General features: G+C 54.2%; 1 protein-coding gene across 1 annotated transcript in view; it reads right to left on the bottom strand.

Annotated features, from left to right (window-relative positions):
* TTC39A (tetratricopeptide repeat domain 39A) overlaps positions 1–22,030 on the bottom strand; it is a 47,904-nt gene extending 25,874 nt beyond the window's left edge. Inside the window, exons 1-3 of the mRNA XM_036755448.1 lie at positions 21,939–22,030; positions 6,917–7,048; positions 339–415 (exon numbers count right to left, since the gene is read on the bottom strand). Of these exons, the coding sequence (XP_036611343.1) occupies positions 339–415; positions 6,917–7,048; positions 21,939–22,003 (274 nt within the window). The 5' untranslated portion in view covers positions 22,004–22,030. The remainder of the gene's footprint in view (positions 1–338; positions 416–6,916; positions 7,049–21,938) is intronic.
* Positions 22,031–23,080: the final 1,050 nt, after the last annotated feature.

Raw genomic sequence — 23,080 nt, 5'->3', positions numbered from 1 at the left:
TTCTAACAGATGCCGATGATAATCCACGGGGGACACCAGCGAGTTGGCCAAGTTTTTCAGCTCCCTAGCTGCTGTGCAGACCCAACCCTGAGCCCTGCTCTGGGTTGCAGGGGTCATTGCCATGCTGAAGGAGGAACATGCATGGGCTTCATGACAGCTCTTCACTCTCAGTTCCTCAGCTGTGTTCTGGATGGCTAAGGCAGCTGGGACTCTGGCTTCTGAATGCCAGTGACAGGGAGCACCTCCATGAAGGCCTGGAGTACCAACTGCCTGTTAGACCCTCCCTCTCAAAATGGGCAGCCAGTGCAGCCCCCGGGCCCTGGTGGGGTTCACCTCACCTTCTGTGAACTGGTCCAGGGTAGGACGGTGCATGAGGTTGCTGAAGGAGCCTGCTACAGATAATTTCTTTCGGTGCCTGCGGGAAGAGAAGAGGCATCCCCAGGCTGTGAGAGAGGGCACCTCTGTCCCAAGGTCCCTCCCGGCTCTGCCATTCTCTGCTGTCATTTTCCCATGAACCCTCTGTGACTAACGGCATCAGCTTTAGTCAGTAGTGACACAAACCATCAGGTGGCTGGAGCAAGTCCCTTCTGCCCTCTGGGCCTGTAAAATGAGAGGGTGGGTCCACTTCTGGCACATACAAGGTGCTGTGAGTCCCTTTCAGGAAGTGGCTTCATGCCTGTCAGAGCTCCTGGGAATACACGGGGTTGTGGGCCCACGTTCGCCTCCAGCCCATCCCAGACCCCAGGCTTCGAACCCCAAGAGGGCTTTTCATTCTCCAGGCTGTGGGCTCCAGGGCGAGCCTCCCACAGGTCATGGCCATTCTCAGCCCATCTGGCCTGGGTTGGGGGGGGGGGTCCTGCCTCAGGTCTCCCCCCGATCCAGCCCACCCTCCGAGCTTCCTAGAGCGCAGGCCCGACCATGGCGTTCCCCCCTCCTCAACCATCTCTCTTGCCTTGAGGACCAAAAAGAACGTCTTCCCTTTAGCGTTCAGAGGCCAAGTCATTTCAGACTCTCCACGACCCCACTGGGGGCTTTCTTGGCAGAGACACTGGAATGATTTGCCATTTCCTTCTCCAGCTCATTTTACAGATGAGGAAACTGAGGCAAATAGGGTGAAGTGACTTGCCCAGGGTCACCCAGCTAGCAAGTGTCTGAAGCTGGATTTGAACTCAGCAAGAGATCTTCCTGACTCCAGGCTCAGTGCTCTATGCACCATGGCGCCACCTAGCGCCCACCTTTATAACCTGGCCCTTTCTAAACACACACTGAAATCCAGTGACCCTGACCTATTTTCTGTTCTGGAACATCTCCCAACTCTGGGCGTTTTCTCTGGCTGTGCCCCCTGCCTGGAATGCCCTCCTTCCTCATCTCTGCCTCTGGGCTTCCTTCAGGTTCCCCTTCTCCAGGAAGCCTTTCCTAGGTGCCCTTGAGGCCAGTGCCTGCCCTCTGCTAATCATTTCCAATTCCTCCTGTCTCTTGGTTGTTTGCAAGGTACTTGGGGGCAGGGGCTAATATTGCCTTTCTTAGTCAGGCCTGGGGTAGGCGCTTAATAAATCCTTATTGACGGACTGACCGACCATCTTCCAAAATGTCGATCCAACATTCCCCCAGCCCCTACCTCCCAGACATCTTGTTCCTCACTGCCCAAAGCAGCCTGGGGGCACCATGGATAGAGAACAGGCCTGGGCGTCATCATCCGGGAAGGCCTGAGTTCAAGTTCTGCTTTAGACCCTCACACGCTGCGTGACCCTGGAGAAGTCACTGACCCTCTCAGGGTCTGCTTCCTCATGTGAATAATTGGGGGTGGGGTGTACTTGATGACTTCCAGTGTCTCTTCCACCTGTTAACACTGTGGGTGAGGCCCTGGACAGGTCAGGATGCTAAGCCTCGGTTGGCTCATCTATATAACGAGGAGAAGGTCTGCTTCCTTCCCAGGGATGCTCTCACCGTAAAGTCCCCCATAAATGTCCCTGGCTATTGGAATGGACTCCTCAGACCCCAGACGCTGGGCTGGGGGACCATGGGTCTGAAGTGAGTGTCTCAGGGAGCTCACAGTCCAGTGGGGGGAGAAGAGGTCAGATAGGGCCACAGAGAGTTACAGAACAAGGCTGTGTGCATGGTCAGGGCCCTAGCGGAGGGCCAGACAGAGTGCCCCTCAGAGCAAGGAGAGGTGGGAGGCTCAGGGACAAGGGCAGGCCAGAGCAGGGGGGCCTGGAGGCGTGACCTTGGGTCATTGCATTCCCATGGAATGGGTTTCTTTGGTCAGTTTTTGTGTTTTATTTCATGCATCAGAGACCATCCCTGGGCTTCCAAGGGGTCAGAACACCCCAGACCTAGAACGTGGGGCCAAATCTAATAAGATGAAATTCACTGGGATAAATGCAAATAAAATACACATGGAGTCCAAAAGTCAGTGGCTGCAAGCCTGGGATGGTTTGACATAAGCTTGTCTGAAGAAGATCAGGAGGGTTTAGTGGCCCTCAAGCTCAGTATGAGTCAGGAGGGGGTGCAGTAAGAGAAAGATGGCTTCTGGTACAAGGGAGGAGTCGGTTCCTCTGCCCCAGGTGTAGGAAGGACACTGATAGATCACCAGGTGCCCAGAGGAGGGCCACCAGGAGGAGGAAGGGTCCTGAGTCCGTGCCGTCTTGTAATAATTTATGGAGACTTTAAAGTCTGCACAGGGTTTTGTTATCTCATCTGATCCCCACAACAATCCTGAGAAGTGGCTGCTATTATGACTCCATTTTACAGAAATTGTAAACCAAGGCAGACAGCAGTAAAGTGACTCGTCTAGGGTCAGACAGCCACGAAATGCCAGAGGCAGCATTAGAAGTGGGGTCTTCCTGACTGAAGACCTAGCACTCTGTCCACGGGGCCCCCCAGCTGTAGAGAAGGGTCCCTTGGGCTTCTGTGAATGTGACTGAGTCCCTCCCCCAGGAAGCCTAGTGGGGAGCCAGGCAAGGCCTTTTGGAGGTGACCTTTGAACCGAGCCTGAAGGTAAGCCAGGAGACAGGAGTAAGGAGGGAGGCAGTGCTAGGCATGGGGGACAGCCTGGGCAAAGGCCTGGAAGTAAGAGATGGACAGTAGTGCTGGAGGATCAGCAAGGAGGCCACAAGGCTGGATTGTGGAGTGGGCCAGGAGAGCGATGTGTGAAGAGACTGGGGGGCCAGAAAGGTGGGCCTACAGCCAGAAGCCCCAGGTTCAAGTCTCACCTCCTGGCTGCGTGACCCTGGGCAAGTCCCAACCTTTCTGAACCTTAGTCTCCTTGCCTGTCAAAGAGGCACAACAGTCATGGGGCTGCTTCCCAGGACTGTTAGGAGGCTCAGAGGACAGAATGCAGAGGCTGGTCCCAGATTTCCTGGTCAGGGAGCCCCCTTGGCTGATGCAGATTCCCACCGTCTTTGCAATTTAGAGTCTCATAGCTGCTCAAAACACTCGGATGTTCAGTGAGCTGCCCAGAGTCACACACATAACGTGTCCCACCTGGCTCCGGAACCACTTGAACCCAGGTCTTCTCAGCTCTGAAGCCAGTTCCTTATCCTAGGTAGCACAGTGGACAGAAGTCAGGAGGACCTGGGTTCAAATCCCACCTTAGATACTTACTAGGTCTGGGAGCCTGTGCACTTCACTCAATTTGCCTCATCTGTAAATTGGGGATAACGGCACCTCTCTCCCAGGTTTGATGAGATATTGTCTGTAAAGCATGTAGCACAGCCTGGCACACAGTAGGCGCTCTAGAACCCCTAGTTATTCTCACTCCACGCTGTCCTTTCACAAACCTTAAAGTGACACACACACGTCACCCATGAGGGTGATTATTCTCTAAGCCTCCGTTTCCGGGCTATCACAGGGGTGCGCTGGGACCCCCACCAACCTGGAGAGTCAGAGTGCCTCAAGCCGGGCTTTGGCTGATTTCCTAGCCTTAACAAAGTGTTAACAATGCAGGTTAAACTTTAAAGTATGCCCTGCCTTTTCAGACAGCTGGTTGTTAAACATTTGCCAGCACACCCCTATCTATAAACAGGAGTCACAACGAGGAAGGAGCCCTGCAGCCCTGGGAGGGAGCTGCTATTTAAGTCACCTGACCAGAGTGCTGGCTCTTCCTTCCTGGAGTGCCCAGTACCCTCACTGGCGCGGGCCACCCCCCATCTGGCTCCAGGAGGTAACTCATGACGTGAATGAGCCCAGGACCAGTTTCCTGGTGATCAGGAGGCCTTTATTGAGTTTCATGGACAAACACTCTGCCCTAGTGTGGGGGAAAGGAGGCAGCTGCTGCCCAGCTTGCCAGGCAACCACTGACCCTGCCCAGGAGCTGGCCTGGCAGCTGCAAGCCTGGGAGAGGCTGCAGGATCAGCCCTGCCTTTGGCGGCCCCGCGGGGCTCAGAGCGGGAAGGCCCTTAGGGGTCAAATTATCACACCCCCTCATTTCACAGAAGAGGGACCCGGAGGCCCAGAGGAGACAAGTAACCTACCCAAGGAGCAGGGCAGGAAGGTGACCCTAAGCGGAGACTCCGGGACCAGGGCTGCTTCCCAGCCTGCCTCCCCAGATGGAGGACCCAGGAGGGGCCTTGGGGCTTACCCAGCCCAGCATTTGGCACAGAGTAGGCGCTTAATAAGTGCTTCCTGACTGCTTAATTACCTTCCTCCATGCTAGTGCTCAGTCAGTCAACAAGCATTTATTAAGCACTTACGGTGTCTCCTAAGTAGCTGTCCAGCAGTGCTGGCCTCTCTCCTCCATTCCCCTCTGGGACAGCTCCCAAAGTCAGCAATTCCATGGCTCCTGAGCTGAAATTCACAGGCCAGGAAGTCCCGCCCATCTGCCCTCTGGGGCCAATAGGAATAAGCCAAATTCCTCTTCTCTGAAGACAGCCCTGCCCCCCTGACTCTTCCCTGGTCTCTCAGGGTTAAACACCCACAGTTCCTTCAACAGAGCCCCCAGGGATGGTCTCCCAATACTGGCCCATCTTGGCCTCCCTCTTTCAGACAGAGGAAGGAAAAAATACTGGATCACAGTAGTAAACAGGGTTCAAATCCTGCTGTGCCACCCTGGCCTCTCCACCCTCCAGGCCTCAGTTTGGTCCTCTGTAAGACAAGGGGACTGGATTAGCTCTAAGGTCCGATTTGCTGGTGTCCTTCCCAAACTGGCGCCCAGAACTGAATGCCATATTCCCTGTGGACCGGGTGAGGTGCAGCAGAGTGGGGCCATGGGCCCTTCCTTGGGCAAACCTGCCTCTTACTGGAGCCCAAGACCATCTTGGTTTAGCTGCCAGTCCTGCCTGCACCCCTCCAAGCCTCAGATCTTTTCCAAAGGAGCTGCTGCCAGGCCACGCCTCCACCGCTGAATTGGCAAAGCTGATTCTCTGAACCCAAGTGAAAGCCTTTGCGCTGATCCTGGCGGGCCCCGGACAAGGCGAGTCTGAGATCTTTCTGGAGCCTGAATCTGCCATCCGATGTGCTAAGCACCTCTCCTAGGTCTTCGCCATGGGCCTATTTGCTAAGGTGCAGTGGGAAGAGCACAGCATGGGGAATCCAGAGCCCCGGGTTTGAACTCTTTCCCCCTTCTGGGCCTTGGCTTTCTCCCATCTAACATGAGAGAGTACACGATGCAGGTAACTGCATATGGCATCCAGATCTGTCCGAGGCCACATTCCCCTTCATCCAAGACTTACATCACTCTCCTGCTCTCACTGTATCCAGTATTCCAGAAACCCTGAACACTGAGCTACTGCCCAGTCTGTTTGGCTCTTTCTGGCCTCTGCACCTTTGCATGGGCCATACCCCATGCCTAGAATGCCCCCCTTCCTTATCTCTTCCTTCAAGCCTCAGCTCAGGCCCTGCCTCCCCTAAGAAGCCTTCCCTGATTCACCCTGATCCAACCCAATGGCATCCCTTCTTCTTCAAATTTTATCAGAGCACTTTATGACTCTTGACCTTCTATCACATCTATGAGCTTTGTCTATCTCTCCCCAGAGACTGTAAGCTCCTTGAGGGCAGGGCCTTTCCCCAGTAATACCTACAGGGCCCTGCACACAGTAGGCATTCAATAAATGCTGGCTGAATTGAGTCAAACTACCTTGAACCCAAAGACGCCTCTGCAGCCCAGACAGGGTCTTCCACAGGCTTTTTTCCCTTCCAAGGAGCTATTCTCACATAAACTCCAGATGGCTGAGCCCTCAGCAGAGAAAGGTGGAACCCTAGGAGTACTGGGCAGAGCCAGAAGTAGGGCAAGGCAATCAGAGATTTGTCCTGGGGCACAAATAACATTCACACTTGTTCTGGGGCACAGAAACAGCTGAGCATAATGGCTACCGATTAAAATAACCCACTGTAATTAGTTAGCTGTTAGGGGCTGGAAGGCTTCCTCCCTGTGCCATGCCTGTAGCCCTGAGGCCACGAGGGGCCAGGACCCCAGGTTTCACACTCCACCTGACCCCGTCTCGCAAAGCCGACCTGCTGGTGCATTTCACGCTGCCCGTGCCAGGTGCCGACATTACTAGTTACAGCTCTGGCCATTGGCAGCTCATGGGGACAGCCAAGACTTCTTAGAGAGTAGGCTCTACTCTCTAGGACCTCAAAGAGTAAGGACAAGGCAGAGGGGTTGAGCTTCTGGCTAGGGGTTTTGAATGGTGGCAATTCAGGCATGGTGACCGTTAGGGGTGAGAATAAAGAGGGTTTGGATCAGGTGGGTTTTTTACTTACTCTGAAATCACATCCCATTGGGCTGTCTAATTTGCTTCCGTAGAGGGTGTGTGACGTGAGACAGATTTGCTTCCGTAGAGGGTCAGTCTCACGGGAAGCATGGAATGTTAGAGTGGACGGGGATGCCCGCCATGACCCTTTACACCACCCTGCAATAAGAAATCCCTCCTCCAGCACAAGCCCCATCAGCTGACGCCCCCCACTCGCCACCCCTTACTTCTGGCACAGCATCTGGGCCTCCTTCATCATGTTGCAGGCGTTCAGGATGTCCCGGGGGTCAAAGGTCATCATGGCTTGCATTTCTAAGATGGTGGCATAGGTCAGGCAGTGGTACATGCTCTCCTTGGTCCTGCGGGGAAGGAAAGAAGGTGGAAACTGAGAAGAGATGAGCCACACGGAAGGCCTGGCTCCGACGGAGTAAGCACCAAATGGGTGTGAGCTCAGGACCCAAAACCAACAGTAAGAGTTCTTATCGACACGGCACTGGAAGGCACGGGAATGCTTCACACACATTATCTTGCTGTATCCTCAACAGCCAGCATTTATATAGTGCTTACTGTATGCCAGGCTCTGGGCTAAGCGCTCTACTGAGCCTCACCACAGTCCTGAGAGGTACGTGCTGTTAGCGTCCCCACTTTACAGATGGGGAAACTGAGGCAAACATGTACACAGCTTTGAAGTATCTGAGGCTGGACTGGAACTGAGTTTTCCTGACTCCACCCCCCCCTCCCCACCCCCACCCTTTCGAGAAAGTCTTTAGTTGAGAGGGTAGAAGATGTGAAGAGAGAATATTTGGAGCCACCACCACAGAGAATGAATGACAAAAGTGAATGAACATGTACTAAGCGCTTACTGTGTGCCAAGAGACTTGCTCAGGGTTGCACAAGCAGCATGTTCTAGTGAGGAAGGACCTAGTTGGGAGCTCAGAGACCTGGGTTCAAGTCCTACCACATTTATCCACCGTGTGACCTTCCCGAGCCTCCACTTTCTCCTCAGTCAAATGCGGGGTCTTTGTGGCCCTGCCCAGCTCGAGCTTAGGGCCTTGCGACCCCCTTGGGGCTCTGATTTTGTATCTCAGTGGCACGGCCAGGGCTTGGGGACAGATTTCATGTTCCCAAACCCCACCAGGACTGAGCAGCGCAGGCCTGAGCCGAGTCTTTGGGGGCAAGGAGAACATAAGCGTTTCTCAGTGATCCCCAGAACCCCTGGCTCTCTGTCTGTAGGACCCCCCCCACCCCCGGTCATCCTGGTTCAGAAGGGACCTCAGAAACCATCTAGCTGAAACTGTCACTATACAGGGAACCGAGGCCCAGGAGGACAAAGTGATCTGTCTCACGTCACACAGCCAGGATTTGAACCTGGCCCTCTGAACTCCAGGGTGGCGGCTCTTGCCATTGGACTTTCTCACCTTTCCTCTCCCCCTCACACCACCTTCACCAACGTCCCGCTGACTCCAGTCCATGCTTGCTCTCCCATCTGTTACCACCATCCCCCTGGCTCAGCCCTGGGGTCTGGCCTTGGTTCTGCCCCCAAGCCTATGGGCGCTGCAGTCCTCACCCCCACCCCCACCCCCACCATGAGGATTCTTAGCCTGATCTGGCAGGGGCAGTGACTGGGCCCCAGGGCTCTCCTGGCTGTCAGGCTGGGGCCCTTCCCCCCACCCAGGCTGCTTCCTTGTACTTGGTGAAGGTTTGGGGGTGGGGAGGCAGCACTCCCAGGCAGGCCCCTCCCATCTCGAAGGCCTGGCCTGCCCCATGTGTACAGAGCAAACAGATGCCAGTTTGCTTAGCTCCAGCCACTGGGCCTCACCCACCTTATCCTGAGGGGCCCCACCCGCCGGCCCAGGGAGGGACCCAAGGAGGATCTCCCACCCCAGGCAGCCGCCACATGGTGCCCAAGAGCCAGGCCAGAGCCTCTGGGAACAGCCTGAGAAACCTCAGCAAGGTCTTCTTGACTGGATACCCCCCAGGTTCTCTGTCTCTCAGCTAGAGGACTCCTCTCATCAACCCTGGGCAATGCTGAGGATTTGGAGGCAGTAAGACCTGGGTTCGAATCCTGACTCAAACACTTATTGGCTGCAAGTAGGGCCGCCCCGGGCCAGTTACTTCACTGTATTAGCCCCAGTTTTCTCATCTGTAAATGAGGATAATAACGGCCCCTCCCTCTCTGCCAGCTTTAAAGGGCTCCATGAAGAAGACCATGGCTTGAGGCTTTGCAAAGCTCTTTACCAACAGGATCCCACCTGGGCCTCCCAACAAGCCCTTGAGTTAGCTGTTCTAGGCATGATTATTTACCTTTTTATTAAGGAGGAAACTGAGGTGCAGAGGGCAGATTTAAATCGAGCCCTCCTTCCCCCACATGCAGAGGAGATGGTCCCCTGGGCCCCTCCCACCTTCTGAGGAAGATCCTGGGGGCACCACAAGGCTGATCTCCAGGGTGGGGGCCATACTAGGCCTAGAGCACAGCATTTGCCCTCCCCCTGGCCCAGGCCAGAGCAGGCTGCTATAACCAGGGAGAGAGTCAGAAAAGCAGGGCTGGAGCTCGGGCTCTGCTACAGCCTGGCTGTGCATCTTCAGGAAAAATCACTTCCTCTCTGGGCCTCAGTTTCCCTCTCTGGAAAACAGCACAATAATAGGTACCTGAGGACGACAACCCAGGTTCAAATATGACTGGATGGGGAAGTAGCTGGAAAGTAAATTGGCAAGTGAGCACAGACGGGAGCTCCCGTCACCACCTCGGGTCTGCACTCAGGGCCCATGAAGAGCCCCCCAAGGGCCCAGAGGGCTGGGAATCCAAGGAAGAAAAATCCCTCAGCCCTCCCCCTCCCCATCCTGCTCTCTCTGGGCTCACGTCTATTGGGAGAATGAGACCATTCACAAATGGGCCGAACAGCAATAATAATAAACAACCAGCATTTACACGGCGCTGAAACATCCGCAAAGCGCTCTACAAATGTTATGTGTTGACAAGTGTTCTCTGTGACACACAGAATGTGATTCCTGCACCAGAGGGAGAGACCTTGGGCTCACCCAGAGGAGGAGAAAGAAGGTCTGAAGAGCCATGAATGTGCTCAGCTGGAGAGACAGCCTTCCCCAGGCCAGTGGGAACAGGCCCCAGGAGACAGGCGCAGAGGAAAAGAGCGAGCAGGCCACTGTCTGCCCGAAGGCCGCTCCGGCCAGCTCGCTCTCTGTCTCTGTCTGTCTCTCTCTCTCTCTCTCTCTCTCCCTCTCTCTCTCTCTCTGTCTATCTGTCTCTCTCTGTCTCTGTCTCTGTCTATCTGTCTCTCTCTGTCTCTGTCTATCTGTCTCTCTCTCTCTCTGTCTCTGTCTATCTGTCTCTCTCTCTCTCTGTCTCTCTTTCCCTCTCCCTCCCCGCCCCCCTCCCTTTCCTGGTGGCCTCATCTTTCGCTCTGCCCACTCTCCATCCCCTTTGCTGACTGCTCACCCCAAACAGTGAATGCTGTTCCAGGAGGCTCTGTCCTCCACTCTCTCTGCTCAAAATCACAAAATCTGAGAGTTGGAAGGAACCTCAAAAGCACCTAATCCAAGCCGTTTCCCTGGGTGACCTCATCAGCTCCCATGGATTTAATGCTCCCAGGTCTTTCCCTCCAGCCCAGGCTCTCCCCTGAGTGACCGTCTCCCCTTGAAAGTCCCATCAAACACATCGAACTCCACATGTTCAAAATGGAGTTAATGGGGAGAAGTTGTAAAGAGGGTAATTTAGGTGGGATGTCAAGACAAAGTTCCTTCCCAGTGTGGAACAGGCTCCTCCTCAGCAGCGGTCTTCCAGCAGGGGCCAGATGATCCCCCCAGTGGGGGTGCTTCGGTAGCCATTCCTTTTTCTGATCTGAGCGGGGCTGGATGGCCCATGGGCCCATCTCCCTCTGGGACCACCGACCCAGAGCCACAAGGGCCCAAGCACCTTATTTTACTATGAGGAACCAGAGAGCCACATGGGCTGTGCATGGCAGAGCTGGGCTTCACACCCAGGCCGTGCAGCCTTCACAGACCCTTTGATTCCCAATGGGATCCCCCAAGGAGCCTCTCTCTGTCCAGGGCATGGTCATCGTTACTCAGCAGGTTCCTGCTTCTCACAAACACCAGTTAGGGGCTAAATGCTGCCCATTCTACACCCCCACCGCCCCCCAACAAGTCTCACACTACTCCCACAACCCCACCCCCATTTGGGCCCTGGAGAGAGAGGCAAGAGCCTCTGAACTGGGGCTGGCTCCAGCACCAGTCTGACCAAGTCAGTCCCTTGTGCTGCCTGTTACCTCCATGTTTGGCTCCCATCTACCTTTCTAGCCTGATTTCAAATCATTTCCCTTTGTGAACTCCACATGTCTATCCCTCCAACTTGATACTATCTCCCACTCCTCCCCTGTGCCTTTGGCCAGGCTGTGCCCCCTGCCTGGGATGCCCTCCTTCCCCATCTCAGCCTCTTAGATGCCTGCTGCCTCCTCCTTGAAGCCTTCCTGGTCTACCCTGTCATCAGTGTTCCCTCCCTCCTGTATTTTTCCTGCACTTTATTTCGTTCTCTATGTACCTATTTCTTTTCCTCTGCCTGGGAGAACAGAAGCTCCTTGTGGGCAGGGATGAATGCCTTCTGGTCTTTGTCTCCCCAGAGCCTTGTGCAAGGCCTGGCGCACAGTAGGTACTTCAGAGATGTTTGCTGGGCCTGTCCCTCCTGCCCTCCTCTCCTCTTACTTGGAAGGGCCCTTAGAAAGTTTTCCATTGGATCCCCTTCCTTGACACAAGAAGAAACAGGGCCCAGAGAGGGGGAGGGGCTCATGGCAGGTCACCCATGGAAAATTGAGAAGCCATGGGGGCTGGGTGGGGGGGGCAGGACCCAGCTCTCGGGAAGAGGAGAGCAAGCTCATCCTACTGAGACTCCTGCTCCTAGGCTAAAAATAAAGTCTATCGAACATCTGCAAACAAATCAAAGACCGAACAACCTTCATTACATTAATGTGTATGTGATTGTGCCCCGATGGAGTAAACAGGCCTCGGTGGAAAAACCAGTCCTTCCCCTGGTGGGAAGCAGCTGCCAAAAGCGTGTGTGGGGCCTGGTTTATAAGAGGGTGCCAGCCAACCACCGGCACCTGCCCAAGATGGGCTGAGGACCTGCCTGGAGCTCAGACCTGGAAGGCTGGGCTTTCCTCTCTGAGCCCTGCCATGTGCTCCCAAGAGCTACTGTCACTGTCCTGATTTTCTCAGTGCAGTGAGGAAAGGGCTTTGGAGGAGTGGGAGCGGGTGTGGCAGCCGGGGCCTAACTATGGTGAGTGGGGAGGGGCCTTTCACATCAGCAGCCCCGGCCCCACCCCCACCCCACAAGAGCAGACGGTGTCCTAGGCCAAGGCCCTTCAGTTTCCCTACCTGCCTCCCTGTTTCCATATTTCTTACATCCCTGCTACTAGAAGGTCTGTCCCTTCCCCTTCCTTCCCCACCCCAGCCCTCAGGTCAGTCCCGGGGAAAAAGAGAGTCCTAGGCAAGGGGCCTGCCCCCAAGACAAGGAAGGCTCCTTCTGGAAGCCACTGGAGTTTCCCATCCTCGGGCAGAGGCCCAGGATCCAAGATCCAAAACTGGGAGGGGCCAGAGAGATCATCTAGTCCTGCTGCCTTATTTTACAGACAGGGAAACTGAGGCCCAGGAAGGTGAAGGCACTTGGAATCACAGAGCCAGAAGGGATGTCAGAGGCCATCTAGTCCAGCATCCTGATTTTACAAATGAGGAAACTGAGGCCCAGAGAGTTCAAAGTTCTTTTCTAGGGTCCTACAGCTAGTGAGTAGCAAAGCTGGGATGTGAATCCTGGTCCCTTGATGCCAAATACAGCGTGGCACTCTACACACATTGCTACGTGTGACTGCCTCATCCTCACATTAGGAGTCATACTGAGGGTCTGATTGTATAGGGGGATCCAAGGATCCTGGACCTCAGAGGCCCCCCTGGGCCAGAAGCCTCAAACGGGTGCAGCATCTAATGCTACCTGAACCAGATTAAAGTGAAATCAGGAAATATTAAACAAAATAAATAAAAATACAACAAAACAGATAACCTCACACTTTAAAACTGAAGTCAACATGTGAGCCTATGGGGATGCTTCTGTATGGGTTAGTGCCCCCCCCCATTTGAGTCTGACACTCTGCTCTAATCCAAAACCCAAAGTTTATGGATTCGGGGATGGAGGCCCAGGAGGGGCCCCAGGCCCTTGTTCCCTTAGCCTATCACAGATCTTGGCCCGCCAGCTTCAAACGCAGATTCCTCCCACCCTCCTACTCACTGGCTGCACAAGAATTGAGGAAATCATAAAACCGTGCTGCCTGGGTCCCCTCCAACTTGTTACATCACCACCACCAGACCCTCACCATGGAAGATGGCTCTTTCACACCTCACTCACCAAAGTGGTTTTTCCAAACCTTTTTGTCTCTTCTCAAAATTCTCAGGGCTCCCCTTCCCTGTACCCTCTCAGACAAAGTTTCATTGACAAAATTTACTAAAAGCTTCCTCTTCCCCCCTCCTCCTCAACTCCCATCTCCCAGCTGCCCCCGCCCCAACCTCTGCCTTCACCTGTCTCACAGACCGAGGGGCCCCTGCTCCTGGCCGAGGCGAGCCCTCCAAGTGCACAAGGGAATCCTGTTCCATCCCATCTTCTCCAGGTGATCGCCCCCCTACCATGCCCACTCTCCCATGTATCTTCAACCCCTCCCTGTCTACTCCCTGGCTTCCTCCTGCCTAAAAGCACACAACCATGGCTCCCCATCCTCAATAAACCCTCCCTTGATAGTCCATCCCCAACATCTAGTCTTCATCTCTCCCCTCCCTTTGGGGGCCAACCTCCTCTGGAACAGGTGCCGCCCTTCCCTCTGCACTCTACAGTCTGGCTTCCAGCCTCATCATTCCACCCAAAGTGCTCTCTCCAAAATTACCAGTGCTCTCTTAGCTGCCAGATCCAATGGCCTCGCCTCAGTTCTCATCCTTCCTGACCCCTCTGCAGCCTCTCACAAGGTCCATTACCCTCTCCTCCTGGATTCTCTCTGTCTCTGTCTGTCTCTCTCCCTGTCTCTTCTCTTCTCTTCCTCTCTCTGTCTCTGTCTCTCCTCCCTCTCTGTCTCTCTCTGTGTCTCTGTCTTTCTCTCTCTCTCCTTCCCTCTCTTTCTCCAATCTTTCTCTCTCTCCAATCTCTCCCCCCACCCCTCTCTCTGCCTCTGTCTCTCTCTCTGTCTCTCTCCTGGTTCTCCTCCTATCTCTCTGGACATATCCTCGTCAGTCTCTTTTTTGGATCCCTCTCCAGGTCAGGCCTGCTAAACTGTGGGAATCCCCCAAGGCCCTGTCCTAGACTCTCTTCTGTGTATTATTTCACCCGGTGATCTTATCAGTTCGCATGGATTCAATGATCACCCCTATGCTGATGATCCTCAGGTCCCCTTATCCAGCAGCTGACCTCCAGATTTGTATCTCCAAATGACTATTGGATATTTTGACCTGGATATCCTGTAAACATTTTAAGCTCAGTATGTTCAGCCTTACCAGGAGGCAGCTAGACAGTGCATGAGATACAGCTCTAGGCCTGGAATCAGGAAGACCTGAGTTGAAATCTGACCTCAGACACTTACTAGCTGTGTGACCCTGGGCAAGTCACTGAACCTCCATTTGCCTCTCTCATTCAATTTTCTCCTCTAACAGGTGAAGAAACAGGTCACCCAGGTTGCTGTGGGGCTGAGGGTCTGGAGCCAAGGCCCTCTGATTCCAGCCTCTTCTGTCCCACTGTGAGATTTGGAGCTGAAGGTCTTTCTTAGGAAATCGAAAGGAAATGAGAGGATGGCGTCATCCTAAGTTATGTGTGATGATGACGATGATGCCAGCCCTGAGGGAAATGATTACTTCTCTCCTGTATTAATAGCCAATGACTGAACCAAGACTTGGCTTCTTCCCTTCATCTTTTCCCTTTCCAATTTTCCTTCCTCATTTGGAATCAGCCCTGCAGGTTTTCCAGTCGGCCTCTGAACTATAAGCTCGTAATGAGATGAAATCTTGGGCAAAACTAACCCTCCTGGAACCCTCCGATCTGATCAAATGGTAAAGATTTCCAGTGCAGGTGAATTGCTGCATTCCAGCCCATTGGGTTTTACTCAGACAGGTCTAGGTGACAGTGGACTTCCTCCTTTGTCTAGATTACCCTCGACCAGTGACACGGGCATAGTTAAATCTCTTTGACCAGGACTGAGTGATCAGAGTGCAGGTTCCGGGACCCTCATCAGAGTAAGCCCGCCTCTCATTATAATATTCATTCTCGCATTCCTCAGTAACTAATCAGAGCTGATTACCAAACTCAGGGACTCCCGCTGCATGCCCACGAGGGCATATGAGCAGGGAGGGGGTTCTGTGAGGGCTCTCTGGCAGTCAAGAGTTCCATGACCCCTTTTGTTAATGATCTGCTGGTATGGTTAATAAAACGATTGATTACCCAGAAACAATGTCTCTCAACGCTTTAAGGTTTGCAGAGCACTTTTCCTAAGTTAAAACATTTAACCCTACAACCACTCTGGGAGGCAGGCGCTGCCATTATCCCCATTTGACAGATGAGGAAACTGAGGCAGACAGAGGTTAATGATTTGAACGCGGGTCTTCCTGACTCTAGGCCCAAAGCTCTATCCACCAAGCCACCGAGCTCTGGTTTACAGCACAGGCCCATGAAGGCAAACTGAGCCAGTCCAGGGAATTCATTTAAGAAAACCATCCAGCCCGTTGCCTCATTTTCTTTTGGCCCGTCCTGATTTGTTTTGGGCCCTTGGCGTCAGGAATCTGACGTTCTGCTCAGGTTAAGCTAGGAGGTCTCCCAGCGTGTCTGACAGCCAATGTGGGCATCCTGGACATCACCTCAGCAGGCAGCCAGGCTTCTCATCCTCCCCCAGGGAAGACCCGAGGGCAGGGGCCCTGAGGACACTTCCTTAGGACACCAGGGATCAGGGTAGGAAAAACCCACACTATGCTCCCCACCAGCATTGCTGGGCACCTGGAAATGGGGAAAGTGTGAGGAGCCCCAGACACTTGAGGAGGGCCTATCAAATAGCAGGCTGGGAGGGGGGCCAAGGGAGGTCCCTATGATACCATAACTTAGGATTCTCTAAGTGTCATATGAGGGCAACAGAGTGCTGAGTTCAGAGAAGGGAGAGATCATATGGGGTGGACTGATTAGGAAAGACTTCTTGGAAGAGGCGGCATTAGAGAGGGCCTTAAAGGAGGAGGGCTGGTCCCTTCCAGCTCTCCCATTCTCTGACTTTAAAGTTATAAAAATGGTAACTGCCTGAGAAATGGCAGAACTTGGGGGTCCCACATCTCCCTCTGGTGAAGGACAATAATCAGACCAACACCCTTACCTAGGCACCTCTCATCCCCCTCTGAGGGTTGTCTGTCTCACTAAAATGTGAGCAACTGAGGCCAGCAATCATCTTTCTTTGGGGTCTGTATCCCCAGAATGGAGCATGGTATCTATCACATAGTAAATGCCTAATAAAGATTTTCTTTCCTTCCTTTTCTCTTCCTTCCTTCCTTCCTTCCTTCCTTCCTTCCTTCCTTCCTTCCTTCCTCTGTCTCTCTCTGTCTCTGTCTCCCTGTCTCTCTCTCTCTCCCACTTTCTCTCTCTTTCCACAGCCACTAGGCAAGTCAATCACAGTGCTGATTCCTGACGGGCTGGACTGGATGAGGGGGCACTCCCTTCCAGGAGGCCCTCAACCCCTTGGACTTCTAAAATGCCTTCCCCACCTTTATTCTTTACCCTTTACTCTTCCACTCTTACAAAGTAAGCCCCTTCAAGGAAAGAACTGTCTTTCTTTCCATTTGCATTTGTATTCCCAGGGCTTAGCACGTAGTAGGCCCTTCATAAATGCTAGTTGACTGACTCTAGGCTTCCATGCCTTCATTCAGGCTAGCACGTCTTCCTAGAATCCTCAGCTCCCTCTGCTCTTTACCTCCCAAATCCCTACAGTCCCCTAAGGCCCAACTCAAACCACCCCTCCCGAAAGCCTCCTCACCCAGCCTCGGAGCCCCCAGGTTGGCAGGCCTCACCCAGCCTCGGAGCTCCCTGGAGCACTGATCTGCATGTGTCCTACTGGTTTCCCAGAGAGATACCTCAGGGATTGCGAATTATCTCAAATTTGAATTTGCCCATAGCCATACAGAGCCAACAGGGATGCCACGGGCAATGTCCATGCCCAGCGGGGATAGGGGCTTTCTTCAAGGAGCCCAGAGTCACCCTCTGGCAAGATGCCAAGACCTTTGCTCCGCCAAGTCAGTGGGTTCAGTGATTTGTCTGTGTGTCCTCTATCTCCTACTGGACAGAGGGCCTGGTGGGAGCAGAGATTAGGGCCAATCCATCTTTGTCTCCCCAACAGGACCCAGCTGGGAACCCTGCCTATGGCAGGTGTTCACTAAACGACATGTGGAAAAAAGAAAGAATGAATGGATAAATGAACAGAGGAGGAAAATCTCAAGTCCTTCCATAGAGGGAAGGCTGTACACAGAATCACCACAGGGTCATAGATTTAGGAAGGGCTCTTGGAGGTCCCTTAATTTTACAGAAAAGGAAACTGAGACACATCAAAGGTGAGATTTGAACTTAAGTCTTCCTGATTCCACGTCCTGTCTCTGTCCACCAGACCATGGTGCTGAGATATCCCACAAGTGGTGCCGTACAAAGAGCATCGGATCTGGATGCAGAGGCCCCAGGGTTGCTGCTCACCCACTGGGTGACTGGGGGCAGACACTTCATTGCTGTGAATCTCACTTTCCTCACCTGGAACATCAGTCAATCGACTGGATCAACTGGTGCTGACTAGGCCTGGCACCGAGCTGAGCTCAGCCCTGGAGATGCAGAGACAAGAGGGAAACAAGCCGGCCCCCTGGGAGCTTACACTGTAATGGGTTCGTCACTCTGCCCCGAGCTCCTGGGGTAGTTGGGAAGCTCCAGAAAGATGGCGAAGGCGGCACCTCACAAGCCTGAAGGAGCGGGTTAGGGAAATGTCACTGCTCATACTGATCTCCTGGCAGTGTTTAATTAACCGGAATAAATCCAGGAACATCTCTCACACACATGCATGCACACACGCACATACACACTCACACATGCACACATATACACAACACACATACACACGGACATACATATACACACAGACAAACACAGGTACACAGACACACATACACACATGTATACACACAGGCACACACATATACACAACACACACACATAGACACACACACATATACACAACACACACAGACATGCACACACACATAGACACACACACACATATACACAACACACACACAGACACACACACACCACACCATCCTAACCTTTGGTCCCAGCCCTACCTGACAGAAGCCCAATCTGCATCTCATCCAGACAGGCTCAGTCAGTCTAGGGCAGAAGGAGCCACAGGCTGGGCTGACTCCAAGAGAGATGGGCTCCCATCAACAAGCACCCAAGGGGAACAAGCCAAGACAAGAGTGGCAGTGAGGACGGCAGCCCGGCGGGCCTGGGGTGATCACTGTTCTTATATGCCTCAGCGCCTTTAAGGGCCCCTCCAACTCTAAGACACCAGGATTTTACCATTGTTATTAGTGGGCTGCAAACCCGACCCTTTTCCTCTTATTCCATCCCCCTAATTTTGGTTTCACCTTCTAGGAGGGTTCAGGAAGGACATAGGGAAGGCAGGCCAAGCTTTCTGCTGCCTGGTCCTCCCATCCCAGCTGTCACAACCTGGGACACAGGCCTGGCCCAGAGAAAAGGGGAAAGCTCAGTGGGTGCTGTCAGTGATGGCTATCATCACTGACCTCATAACAGAGTGTTGTCACCACCCAGGCAGCCCCAGCATAACCGGGCCAAGGCCCAGGGAATCCCAGCCAAGGAAGCCCAGACCCCCACGGATATCTGGCCTTCCTGGCCTCTCTGGTCTGCCCCCTTCTAGACGCACGGTTCTGCCACTGCAGTACCTGGCCCAGCCTCCCTCTGCTCTTCTCTTCACCTGCCAACAGCCTCCCAGTGGAAGAGAGGCCTTCATCAGGACTTCCTGCCCCCACAGCTCAACTGCTCCACCTCCTTGACTGTGCAATAAGCATTTTCTGAGCACCTACTATGTGCCAGGCACCAGCACAGAGACCAATGAGCTGGCTTCCTACAGAGAGCACTGAGGAGCTGGACAGTTCTCGGGCAGTGGGGCTAATGATGCCCACCAGGCACATCCAGCTGGCATTTCCCTCAGCACCTCCCCCTCCTCTTGGCCAAAAGTGAACTTTTCATCTCCTGAAACCTGTTTCCCTTTCCAGCTTTCCTGTCATGAGGGTGTGGAAGCTCAGCCATCTCTGACTTCTCTCCCCCTCAGGGGGCTGACTCCTGGTGACTTTATCTCCACAGTACTGCTCGTAGGGCCTCTTCATCAGCACCAGTGCTGACGCCCCAGCTCAAGCCCTCATCCCCACCCACTCCGGAGATTGCAATAGCTTCCCGTCAGCCTCCTGGCCTCCGTCTCTCCCCCTCCAACCTGCCCTCCATAGGCTGCCAGGGCACAGGTCTGATCACAACACTCTCAGCTCAAAGACTCATCATGGCCTCCCACTGACTGCCCAGGAAGGCTGGCATTCGAGGCCCTCAGAGAGCCAGCTTCAACTTACCTTTCCAGCCTTAATTCCAAGCTTCCCTTCCCTCTGAATCTGTGCCCTGAACTCCAGACAGTCTCATCTCCCCATCTTTGCAGCTGTCTTTCCCAAGGTCCCCACGCCCCACTGCCACTTGGTTCAATCATATCTGCCTCCTCCATGAAGCCCTCCCTGAGATCTCCTCCTCCTCTGACCCTCTGCACATGTGGCTACTTCTGTGCCCCAATCGCATTCCTGTTTGTGTCTCAGTGAAGCTGGGATGGGGGAGCCGGAGGACAGAGCAAGCCCTGGTTCTGCTACTAAAGAGCTGTGAGACCTGGCAAGTCGTCCCACCTTCTGGGTCCCAACTCCTCTTCTGTAAAACGTGGGGGTTGGACCCGCTGAGGCCCTTTCCCTCACCAGCCCTGTTTATGCATGTGGCTTTTCTCCGGCTCAGGGCACGGACACCATCCATTCCCCTTTCCCTAAATCTCTGGCACCTGTGCTACGATGGGGAAAGCCTGGCTTTGGGTCCCAGGGCCTGGATGATCTGGGTCGCATTCTCCTCTCCAGGATTTGGGACCTGGATGAGACCATTTCTCAGGTCCCTTCCAGCATTCAATCCTGTGATCCCAAGAGGCTTGCACATTGAGCGTACTCGATCAAGGAAGGGGAGCCTCCTGCTGCCCACTGGGGGTTCAAGGCTTAGCCTTCAAGAAGGGGCTGAGGGCCTGGGCCACTAGGCTGTGCTCTGAGCCACCTCCCAGGGCAGGCTCCCATCTGCCCGAGCTGCCCCTTGCTCCAGGGCATTGGAAGGCAGAAAGAAGAGGGTGGAGGGCAGGACCATCCTTGGGAATTGACCAAGTTGTCAGCTACAAACCTGTTGGGTCACCTGTTTGGGCTTTCGTCCCCAAGGGGCAAAGAGATAAGATCACAGGTTCAGAGAGTCTTGAAGCTAGAAGGAATCCCACGTACCTCATGGTCCAGCACTTTCCCGGCGAAGCATCCCCATCATAACACCCTGAGGAGTGATCCTCCAGCCTCTGCTTGGAGCAGCCTCCAAGGATGGGGAGCTCATCATGTGCTCCCCACCCCCAGAATAACTCTCATTGTTAGAGTCTGTCCTTCGATCCAGCCTAAATCAACCTCTTTGTCCCTTCCCTCCATGGCTCTGGGTTCTGCCTTCTGGAACAAAGCAGAACAATGCTAACTCCCCCATAATGATGACACTTGAAGACAACTACCATGTTCTCTCCCAGCTAAATGCCCTCAGTCCCTGCAACAGATCCTCGAATGGACAGACTCTACAAAGTGTGCCCAGGAGAAGTCTAATCCCTGCTGAGACACTTCCTAGTTACACAACCTTCTGAGAGCTCCTTCACCTCGCTTGGCCTGTTTCTGCCTCCTGTGTTCTTCACAGGGTCACGTGAAGAAAGCCTTCTAGAAGCTGTCAAATACTCCAGGAACAGGAGCTGCTGTCATGCCTCCCCTGGAGCCCATTCCTCCCCCAGAATTTATCTCCAATGTGACCATGGCATCAAGAGGGCTCTGCCAGCACCACAGGCTACTGAACTAAGTGCCCCTCATCCCAGGGCCAGTCTTGCCAAGACCAGAGAGGCTTGGCATCCGGGCAGGAGATGAATATTCTAGGCAGAGGCACTCACAAAGATTGTTTACTATGTCACAGAGGGGCCTCAATCTACATCATTACAGAGAAAAAAAAAATCCTGAATCCCTTTGGTGTGTGTGTATGTGTGTATGTGTGGGTGTGAGCACATGGGTGTGTGGATGCATTCTCTCTCTCTCTCTCTCTCTCTCTCTCTCTCTCTCTCTCTCTCTCTCTCTCTCTCCCTCCCTCCCTCCCTCCCTCTCCCTCCCTCCCTCCCTCTGATAAAAGTCTGGCCCTGGCAATGACTGACTGTGTGGCTTTGGATAAGTGCCTTTGCCTGTCTCGTTCTTGGTTCCATGGACTTCACATTCCAGCCAAAATGGCCCTACTGTTTCCTCATCTCGACTTTCCATCTCCCATCTCCGCCCCTTTGCCCAGGTTGTCCCCCCTGCCCTGGATGCCCTCCCACCTCATTGCTCCTCCTTAGAAGCCTTGCTTTCCCCCAGGCTCAGCCTAGGAACTCCCTCCTTCATGAAGCCTCCCTCCACAAGGCCTGCCCTGACCCTCCTAGGGCTCTCCCTGCCTTCCTTGTAGCCTTTACGATCCTTTTAGCACACACGTCATATCCCCCAGCGCCACAGATGGGCCGGTCCAGAGGGGCTGCAATCAGAGCTGAGCTCCCAGAGCCAGAGGAGTGTTTGGGAGCTCCTTGCAGGCAGGCACTTTGTCATCATCATCATCATCATCATCACCCCTGCCAGCATCAACACTGTACTTACTAAGGGGGCGCATCTCATGTGATCCTCGCAATATAATCTCCACTTCACAAATGAGGAAATTGAGGCCCAAGCTGGTGATAATAGTTGGCAGCAGAGCCAAGGGCCCTCCGGTTCTCCCGTGCCAGGACCATCCATGACTCCCCCCAGACACTGTCTCCTCCTCTCCATCCCCACCCCCCAAACCCCAACAAACGCGTCAGGGAGTGCGGCTCCTACTTGGGCTGCAGGTAGGTGAGCGCCTCGGAGAACTGGTTGGTGAGAAAGAGGTCGAGGGCGGTCATGCATTCGTCCAAGGCCACGTTCAGGTTGGACACGGAAGGTCTGTACCAAAGAGACACTGGATTTTAGAACGGGAGGCATCCGGCCCGTGTGCAGAAACAAGAATCCTCTCATGTCCCGGATCCCTGGCACGTGCCATCCCAGGAAGACCTGGGTGGGGGGAGGCTCACTCCCTCCCCTGGCAGCTCATCCCTGGGGGCAAGCTCAGACAACAGTGCCTGGAGCTGGCAGGATCACCCGCGCTGGCTGGCAGACCCAGTCCATTCTTGTCCTCATCATGGTTCCCCTGCCTCATCAGTCAGGGCCTTGTCTCCCTCTGAGATGCAGCCCAACATCACTGTCTACATGAAGCCCTTCCTGGCCCCGACGGCCAGTGCCCCCACCCCCCACCCTGACTCCCTGGTCCTTGTCTATTTATTCTCCATCTGTAATGTAAAAGCTGCCTCCTCAATGCAGAGCGAGTTCTCTGAAGGCAGGGCCTACAGGCCCCACAGGGTGCCTAGCACAGGCCGTGGCCCATAATGGTTATTTAATAAATGCTTGTTGACTGACCGACAGAGTCAGAATGTGCAATGAAGAGAGCCTGGTTCCAGAGCTAGATCTTGCCCGTGACCCTTCACACCTGTGGATCTGGGTCTCCCCCTCCATAAAGTGAGGCCAGGGCCGGGCTAGTGGACTCTGTGGTCCCCCAGCTCCAGGTCGATGCTGTAGCCCATGTGGGCAGCAGGAGAGGACCCCGTCCCAGCTCATCCCAAGCCCCCAGGCCTGACCACGAACAGAAACCACGGAGGCGATGGAGGGGCGGGGGAGGGCCAGCCCGGAGTCAAGTGCCGGCTCTGATCTCCGGCCAGGACCATTGGCTGCGAGTGAGCCCCCGACCTGGCCCCCTCCCCAACAGAGCCCCCAGAGGCAGGGCGCTGATGCAGAGTAGGCGAGGCTCGGTCTTACCCAGGGTCACGGGTCACCCGGAGGTTGTCAGAGGGAGGACTCTGGCTCCCATCCTCCTCACTCACTCCTTGGCCCCCCCCAACTGCTCCCACCTCTAGAGCACCTCATGGTGTTCAAAGCACTTTCCTCAC

This window comes from Trichosurus vulpecula, chromosome 4 (genome assembly GCF_011100635.1).
Source record: "Trichosurus vulpecula isolate mTriVul1 chromosome 4, mTriVul1.pri, whole genome shotgun sequence".
NCBI classification, from domain to species: Eukaryota; Metazoa; Chordata; class Mammalia; order Diprotodontia; family Phalangeridae; genus Trichosurus; species Trichosurus vulpecula.
Note: the sequence above shows the minus strand (reverse complement) of the source record. Positions and strands in the feature narration are given on the sequence as shown.